Source organism: Sinocyclocheilus rhinocerous, unplaced genomic scaffold, assembly GCF_001515625.1.
Source record: "Sinocyclocheilus rhinocerous isolate Xijiao unplaced genomic scaffold, SAMN03320098_v1.1 scaffold1330, whole genome shotgun sequence".
NCBI lineage: Eukaryota > Metazoa > Chordata > Actinopteri > Cypriniformes > Cyprinidae > Sinocyclocheilus > Sinocyclocheilus rhinocerous.
The window spans coordinates 426,752-436,326 of NW_015665026.1; the positions used below are offsets into that span (position 1 = coordinate 426,752).

At 37.6% G+C, this 9,575-nt stretch overlaps 1 protein-coding gene across 1 annotated transcript in view; it reads left to right on the forward strand.

The window, feature by feature from the left end:
* The window catches only part of LOC107730947 (uncharacterized), a 23,508-nt gene that overhangs the window by 9,086 nt on the left and 4,847 nt on the right, over positions 1 to 9,575 (forward strand). The window contains exons 2-3 of the mRNA XM_016541910.1: positions 6,316 to 6,853; positions 8,788 to 9,054. Of these exons, the coding sequence (XP_016397396.1) occupies positions 6,504 to 6,853; positions 8,788 to 9,054 (617 nt within the window). The 5' untranslated portion in view covers positions 6,316 to 6,503. The remainder of the gene's footprint in view (positions 1 to 6,315; positions 6,854 to 8,787; positions 9,055 to 9,575) is intronic.

The following is a 9,575-nucleotide window of genomic DNA, read 5'->3' on the forward strand; positions in this document are numbered from 1 at the left end:
CATATTAAAGCGTCTTTGGTTTTTCCATGTTTTCTACAAAACAAAACCGTAAATCGAGGGTGTATGACGTCATTGGCAGGCGACACAATGACACTATGGACACGCTCCGTGTCACTAGTTAAAATTGCTTATTTCTCTGGATTTAAACATTCTTCGAAACATTTGGGATAATGTAAGTACATAAGTCAGCAAAATATATAATATTGTTCTAGTGGTTTTTGGATATTTTAATAAAAAAATCTTACATATTGTGCCTTTAATACTTTGTACATGAATACAAATATTAATATTAATTATATGTTGATCATTAAAGTTAGTTCATAGTCCATTAACTAATGTTAATAGAAGAAAATGTATTAGTTGAAATTGACACACTCTAACTAGATGGTCATCTTTAAATATACACAAAGGCCATAGCATTGAAATTACATACATATGGATATTGACACTTTAATTGCTTTTATTCTAGAACATGTGATGATTATCTAATCAAAATAACAAAATATGGCAGTCACACACCGGGCAAAAAACGCAGTGGGCAAAAGTTCTCTTCAAGGATGATCAAAAACGCCTCATAGATGAGTTCGGTGTTTAAAAAACCAGATCAAAATGGAAAGAAAAAGCGTGATCTATATTATAGCTCTCTATATGAAGCCGATTGTTCCAGCAATCAACTATCGGTGCCGATTAATCGGCAAAACTGTTACATCGGTCGACCACTTTATAAGACCTTACATAACTTTTAAAATCAGAGTGAGAGCTGCAGAAAAGCACAGTTTGATGTTAAAGATGAATGTGTGGGCTATTCCTGCTAGTACCTATTGAACTTAAAAACTTAAAAAATGTATAGCTAAGAAGATGTTTTGAATAATGTGGGTCCAATTATATATATACAGTGGGTACGGAAAGTATTCAGACCCCCTTAAATTTTTCACTCTTTGTTATATTGCAGCCATTTGCTATAAATTATAGCCATATGTTCAGATTAATTGATATATTGTGATATATCAGTAACTATTAGAAACGAATTATTCCTTTTTCATCTTTCAAAATAGTGAATACAATATCTCTCAAAGTTATCTAGACATGGGCCATAAGGAGCAATTAGATTACAGTTTGGTGTTTTATTTACACTCCGAAACAAGAAGTGTTTATTTTTATTCTCAGAAGACAGGATGTAAATACAGATGGCCAAAGGTGTTAATTACAAACACACTTATATGGCATGACTCACGGACAGGTGTTGTCAGTCTGCTTGAGTGGTTGATCATTCATCACTGACATTGCAACAGTCTCATTCAGAATCAAAAAGAAGGCCAGTTGGCACATACTTTCACTATAGCGTAGTGAATGAATACATCAGGAACGTTATGGTGTGGTGAGGGAAAACTGTCACACGCAAAACAGACTGAAGCAGTCATCTTCCAAATAAATCCAGCATCCTGTGGCATGATGTTCCTCAGCCGGTTAAAGAGACTCTTTTTGTTTAGTTTGTGTTAGAAAATATTGGCATACTATAAATAAGTCAACGACTCAAAGCACAGCAGAGTAAACAATAAAATGAAAAGAAGCAGGATCTATAGACAGTCTGGGGAATGATGTTAGATTTGCTGGTGTATTTTTTAAGGTTTTGTGTAGCTCATAAATGATGACAGCATAAAAAACTTCAAAACTCCCAACTGATGGTAGGAAGATTTGTTTACCGTTTTTTCATCTTGTACTGTGAAGTTCCACATATTATGTATTCCTGAATCAAATAACATTGAGCTATCGTGATTAATAGAGCAGTAACTTTAGTGGACTGTACTTTAGTGTTCATTTGCATAAAATAAAATATGGCAGAAAATAAAATAATGTTTCTGAATGAATCATATGAGTATTGGTGCATAAATTATTAGGTTAAAATAACAAGATGGACTACCCATTAGTGCTTCCTGTTAGGTATTTTCTGTCAGACAAGATTTGTAATATATGTTTGTACCTTAGATTTACATGGTTGTACACAGGCGCGGATTAACGCACAGGCTTGCCTAGGCTTTATTAGGTTAAAATAACAAGGTGGACTACCCATTAGTGCTTCCTGTTAGGTATTTTCTGTCAGACAAGATTTGTAATATATGTTTTTACCTTAGATTTACATGGTTGTACACAGGCGCGGATTAACGCACAGGCTTGCCTAGGCTGCAGCCTAGGGGCCCCACGTGTGCAGGGGCCTTGGATTGGCCAGACAATTTTTTAATTATTTTACATTTTCTTCAGCACGAACAAAAAAGACCGTCATTGGCCCATAAGAAACATCAAAGGAGGATTCGTTGCAGAGCGTCTGACAAAATTAATGTCTTGTATTGTAGAATGCACGCTCAGCACCGCCGCGAGGTCGCACGATTGTTAAATCGATACCGAAAGTAAAACGCACGCGCATTGAAAAGCGATTTTAATACCCCGCGTTTTGAGAGCGACTCCCTGATGCGCGCAAATTAGGCTACATAACATATCTAGGCTGTTATTAGTATGTAGGCTATAATAGGTTGTGTAGTTGTCTATAGCTCTGCATCATGCTTGAAAAAAATTGGTCTCATTTGCACTTTGAATATAGAGAGCACTTATTGTTCGCACTTAATACGACTAAGAAAGAACTGTTGTTTATTTTTTATTTATTCTGTTTTTATTTCTATGTTCAATTTGTGAAAAGGAGTTCAGTTAGGAGGTCAAACGTTCTAGAAGCTCATAATTCATGTACAGTTCTAAAGTCTGAAGAGACTCGCATGAAATCATACAGGAGAGAAGCCAGTCAGTTGAACAAATCCTTTTACAGTGCTTGAGTTTTGTTGTTTTTACTGCATATGATAATTCATAATCAGAAAATAGAACTGAAATGACATTTATTACAAGATGATTAGTTAAATTAATTTTTCCAGTCATGTATTTGGTCATTGAGAATGTTTTTTAAAAATGTGTAAAAATCTCGTGTCTCGTCTCGTGTCTTGAGTGTCGGCATTAATGATAATCAAACAACAAAAGACAAGGAGAAAAATCACTCCCTGCTCACACAAAGAGCAGCCTAGGGGCCCCTGACCACCTTAATCCGCCCCTGGTTGTACAGTATCTCCTGCTGTCAAGATGTGCTTCTCATAATTTTACCTTAGTAATGAAGGTGATTGTACATTTTGACTGGCATTTCCCGCTGGCAAGATGTGCTTCTCATGTTTTTACCTCAGTTATGTTTTTGACGAGTATTTCCTTCTGTAAAGATGTGATTATGATGTTTTCACCTCAGTTATAGGTGGTTGTACATTTTGACAAGTATTTCCGGCAAGAATGTGTTTGTGATGGTTGTACATTTTAAGACGTATGCTATTTTCTGCTGTCAAGGTGTACTATTATGATTTTACCTCAGTAAGTTGAACATTCTGACTCGTGTTTCCAGCTGACAAGAAACGACGTTTTAACGTTAAAAGTAGTTCGCTTTGAGTGAGAAGCTCGTTACTTCAGACAAGCACGACAGTTTTAATTATCGCATATTCTTTGTTAATGTTTCACTGGCTGCTACAGCAACCGCTTTTAAATGACGAGCCTGCACCGGCTGCTTTTATACTGAGAGATCCGTGGCGCCTCGATCTCAGAAAGAGGGGTGATGCGCAACACGCAATCTACGTATATGGCATATCCGATCGTTTTTTACCACACACAGATATTTTAATCAGAAGTCTGTTGTGCATTTCTTTCGCTTATAACAAACCTAGTTCAAGCTGTTCTGTAAAACAACATTTGTTTTGTTTCTGGACGGTGTCTCTCCCCTTGAATCGGAGTGGATTCGTCCGGGGAAAAGGAAACGTGAAGATCATAACGGAACAGTATGGGAATAAACGCAGTAAGAGTTCCTCATTCATTCCGGCTAATTAAAACTGAAAGACAACAACTACATATTAAAAACGAAGGTTTTGGTTATTTGGAATGTAAAAGGTAAGATTTTCTTTATTTCTCTTTAGTGCGTATTTTCAACTTTTTATTTGTACCGTTAACGATTGTTAACAGATCAATACCATTTTAAAGAGAATTTGAAACCGTATTTTCCGCTTAAAACGATGAAGTATAGCATATTTTACATGAAACATTGTTATGCACTTTGGTGTTGCATAATTACTTTTAAACTTTGCTTTCTGATACAGTCAGATGCAGTGCTTACGATTTGGTTTCTTTCCTTAGAGTACCAAATGTGTCATAATGCCACATTGTAAGTTAATACAAAAAGTGCTGTGGCAGTATTATGGTAAAATGGTTGTAACCGATTGTAGTGCCATGGTACTGTCATAATACCATGGTAATTTGATAAATACTACGGCACTGAAATTCATGTACCACACTTTTTACATGAAATGCCCCAAAATATGCCCTGGTATTACTATGGTACCAGGTCCAAAAACCCTTTGGTAGTGCCATGGTACAGGCGGAGATACAGGCATTAAATATAATCCATTGCACACCAAAATATGTGATTCATATGCATTTTTAATGCATTTTTGTGATTTCTTTAAAAATAAAGATGGTTGATGGCCTCATTTTAGAACATTACTTTATTACAGAAAGTTACAGGTCAGATATGTACTGTACAGTTTATGCATTGTGGTACAGTGTGCACATTTCCGGTGCACTGCATGTGGGGGACATGGTAGGATTTTATTTTGAATATAATCTCAGTCTAAGAATGCAGAACTCATATATTTGGCATTTACTGCTAAGGACAAGACCACAGAGACTTATTTTTATTAAAAAAAAAAACACTGTCCATCTCCGGTGGAGCAGTAACAGGAGTGATCTAACAGTGTGTGGCAGGTTACTAACCCACCATAGGGGTCAGTCAGCAGATTGTGTGATGTGTTGAGCAGGCAGATGGGCAGCCCGTGAGTGTGTGTCTGCTCTCAGTGGGTTGCGGCTTACTGCACTTCCTCCTGTAACATGAACTCGCTCGCATGTTTACGCCTGACTTCCTTACACACGCCTGAAATGCAGCACTACATGACGCCTGTTATATTAACACTGACACGCATGGCTGACTCTAAAATGTTTTATTAGAGACATATCCTGAGGAATCAAGCTTCCTAGATGTTTTAGATAAGAGTTGTTGTACTTTGAAAATATACTGTAACTGTCAGAATGCTAAACTTCCCTCCTAGTGAAAAAAGCATTTATTGAAATTATTGAAGTGGACTTTAGGGGGAAAAACTAAATATATATACATTACCAGTCAAAATTTTAGAATAATTAAGATTTTTTTTTTAATTGTTTTTTTGAAAGAAGAATCTTATGCTTACCTATTTATTTGATCAAAAATACAGTAATATTGTCAAATATTATTATAGTTTAAAATAATATATTTTAAAATGTAATTTATTTCTGCGATGCAAAGTTGATTTTCCAGCAGTCATTACTCCAGTCTTCACTGTCACATAATCCTTCAGAAATCATTCTGATGTGCAGATTTGGTGCTCCATTATTATTAATTATTATTGTTGGCCAATTATTAATCATGTTTCATATTATTATTGAAAACAGTTTTTGCTGCTTAATATTGTTGTCATACATTTTTTTCAGGATTCTTTGATAAATAGAAAATTCATATAAACAGCATTTATTTGAAATAAAAATCTTTACTGTCACATTTGATCAATTTAACCAGTCCTTGTTAAATAAAACGATACATTTATTTTAATTTTTTTTAATCTTACTCATCCCAAACGTTTGAATGGTAATATTAAGCAGCAAAAAATGTAATGATTTTGCATGAATTATGTTAGCACTTCTGTGACTTAATTAAATGTGTGAATGTACTGTGAATGTCCAGTGGGGTAATTTGAGGTGAAATCTTTAAATTAAGGTGTGATCATTAATGCTCATTTCACAGTGGTTTTACAGTAATACTCCAGAGCAGAGCAGGAAAGAGCATGTGTGTGAGAGAGCAAATATGTCATTTTTGTTTCCTATTGTGTCTGATTTATTTGCATTTTTATGCTATCCTTTCTGTGAAATCTTTGCTATAAAGTCCTCATGTTTTCTGTCAACTCTTGTGTGCATGTTTATGTGCATGTATAGGCTCTGTCCACCTAGCACAGTGGTTCTCAAACACTTCAGCTCAAGTAGCACCTCTGATCAACTCAACAACTCAACTTGTTCTCTGATTCAAGAACAAGAAGATTACTCCTATGTACTTCCAGCAATCCCAACTTTAAAAAAAAAATCAAATAAAACATACATTTTTATTTCAGAGTTTGAGAACTGCTGACCTAGTAGACCCCATGACCTTCCTCTGACTTCTAGGGAGCTATCCTGGTTTTCTGGACAGAAGGTTTTTGAAGGAAATCTTCTATAAGTCCCAACATGTCAACACTGAGCTGTCTAACAGGAAGTGCTGAACTTAGCTCAGCCCAGGTGTGGACTCACTGAGCTCTTTGATCTGCATCTGTACTTGGTTCTGGACTCATGTAAGAGTGAGCAGAAGCAGAATCATGTCAGAAACCCTCCAGCTGCCCGCGCTGCAGATCCAGGGCCCGGTAGATGGGGAGTGCAACGGATGCGAGGTGGATTTGGCCCTATCCAGCTCTTCCAGCCCCTCTCTGCGGCGTAAGCGCTTTAAAATGTGCCGTATGAAGAACGTCATGAGCGAGAAGGAACAACTTCAGCGTTCCGGCTCCAAGGAGTACCTGCAGCTTCCGTCCATTGAGATCACGCCATCCAGCGACGAGGACGCAGCGTGGTCGAGCTGTTCGACGCCCAGCACCTCGCCCCAACGGAGACGCTTCCTCCTGCGCAAGTGGCTGAGAGGAGGCGAGAAAAAAGAGCACGGCAGTGAGAGCAGGTCTGTATGAGCACGAGACCGAACTGTCTGAGTCTGAACCCTCCACCCCGACCCCTCTGCGCTGCCTGATCTCAGCACACAAACCCATCCATTCTCCATTCCCGCTGTCCATCATGTTGAAAAAACCAGCATATGCTGCTTAGGTATGTTTTGAAGCATGGCAGCTGGTTTAAGCTGGTACTGAGCTGGTTATAAACTGGTTATGCACCAGCATATGCTGTTTTTTTTCAACAGGGTCTGCACCACTTCATTAGAGTCTTCGTGTGAGCTTGCTCTACTGCATTAGCTGTAGCAGAAAACCTTTGTGTTTTTGTGTGAGTGTGTTTTTTCCATCTTCTCTGGAGGGACTGAAGTCTCTGCTGTGACATTTATAGGCTGGAGGGAAGAACAAGCGGCCGCCTGCTGCTGCCAGGAATGCTGACAGGAGTTTGTCGGGGGACGTCTTAAATATTCATGACTCTCATTGGCTTTTAATAGACAAAAATACGACATGCAGTATATACGTATCTGCTATGACCTGAACATTTACTTCAAGCAGCTTTAACAATAGCTGAAATTAGACTTGAAGTACACTACCAGTAAAAAGTATTGACACACTTGACTGAATTTCTGATTTCTGATTTTGAATATTTATAAATAAATTATTAATTTATAAAATAGAAATTGCTGAAGTAAGATTTGAGATGCTGTGCAAAAATTCTGATTATATTTTCTTTTCTGAGCGAACTATTCTGCTTACCAAGGCTGCATTTAGTTGATCAAAAATACTGTCAAATGTATTATTGTGAAATACTATTACAATTTAAAATAACTGATTTCTATTCTAGTATATTTTAAACTTTGGCAAAATGAATTTTCAGCAGCATTACTCCAGTCTTCAGTGTCACATGATCCTTCAGAAATCATTCTACTAACATACTGATATGTTGCTCAAAAATTATTATTATTTATGTTGAAAACAGTTTTAAACAAATATTTTTGTTATATTATTTATGTTGAAAACAGTTTTAAAACAAATATTTTTTATGAAAACTGCAATGCAATTTGAAGGATTCTTTGATAAAGACTTTAAAGCATTTATTTGAAATAAATTTGTAACAATGTAAAAGTCTTAACTTTCACTTTCAATCAATGTAATGCATCCTTGCGGGAACAAAAAGTATTAATTTCTTTTAAAAAATGTGCTTTTTTATAACTGCATAATTCGCATACTTAAGTTTGTCATTTCATGACTTTACTATCATTCTAAAATGTGGAAAATACTTCTAATAAAGAATGAGTAGGTGTGTGTAAACATTTAACTTGTGGTGTACATTTATGATTTAGAATTTGTATTCCAACGTGTAGCCGGATGTTTGACATGACTGACATGAATCCGTTATCGGCTGTGTACTGTAAGCTGTCAGGTGTTTGCTGGTAGAAAACCCTTTTAAATACACCAGTGTTTACCAGTGTAGGGCTCTGTTATGTTGATCTGTTAGGTTGTTTTCTCACCTGCTTCCTTTTCATGCAGCATGAAAGAACCCAGGGAACCACTTTTGTGGTCAAATGCACAGGATGTTTTTCTGTCATTTCTTTTCTTAAGTGTACTTTGCACACTGTACATTGCACTTGATAATCATGTCAAGGTTTACTGGTTAAATGTGTGTATTGTTGTGTTGTTTGAGTTTATAACACTCTTGTCAAATAGGACATTCTGCTGTCCTCTAGTGGAAAAGACTAAACCTATCCTTAAAATAAACATCAAACTATGTGCACATTGTGTCTTGATCTTGTATGTCTTGTTTGAGCATTTTTTGTTGTTGTAATTAAAAGACATCACTGTGTGTCCAAACTCACCTTCTGTTGTCTCATTCTCAGTACGAGTGAACATCTGGTGTGTGTGTGTGTGTGTTTCTTATGTTGTGATTGTAATGTGACGCTCTGTGTTACAGCAGTCAGCAGAGCAGCCTGCAGAGCAGCCATGAGGAAGAGTCCACACGCTACCTGAGCCCCAACACCCGCGACGACAGGTACACACTCTGGGCTGCTTTGCATGTCATTTTCATTGTCTGTAGGTTTTACATGTTAAAGTATTTGGAATTGAGGCATTTATCTCACTCGTCTAATATTTATGCATTATGCCGCTCTCACCGTAGTTTCCTTATGTGTCCAACAGGGGTCAATGGTTGGTCAGCTCACAATCTGGCTGAACCCAATTCGTATGCTTATAGCTATTAGCTTGTGAACATATTGTGATGTGTGTGGTGTTTGGAATATCGTACTGACAACTAATTAATGAGACTGATTGGGGAACGAGGAGCACCGGGTGTGATCTGTGTATTCAGAGATTGGGGTGAGAAGGTTTAAAAAGAGTGCAAAAGAGAATGGACGCGGGCTGGCTGACGGTCGATTTACAAGCCGAAATAGGACGGCGGTACTCAGATATTGTTGGGAGGGGGATGTCGTTCGCGGTCGTTTAGGGCCGCCGGCGATGAAGATAGATAGATAGCGGGGACTGGGTGAGAGTAAGTAGGGACGGGGAGTTAGGAGTGCCGTCGTTCTTTATGGTGTGTGCTATTTAACTGCTGAGCTGTTAGAGCGTGCCAGCGTATGGATCGTGCCCGTTCTGAACAGGCTTCTATTGCTGTCCTCCCTTTCTGTGGCTGAGACTGTCAGGTGCAGAAGTCCTTGTGAGCGTTAAACTTACGACACGCGGCTCGCATTTCCCATTACGGAACGG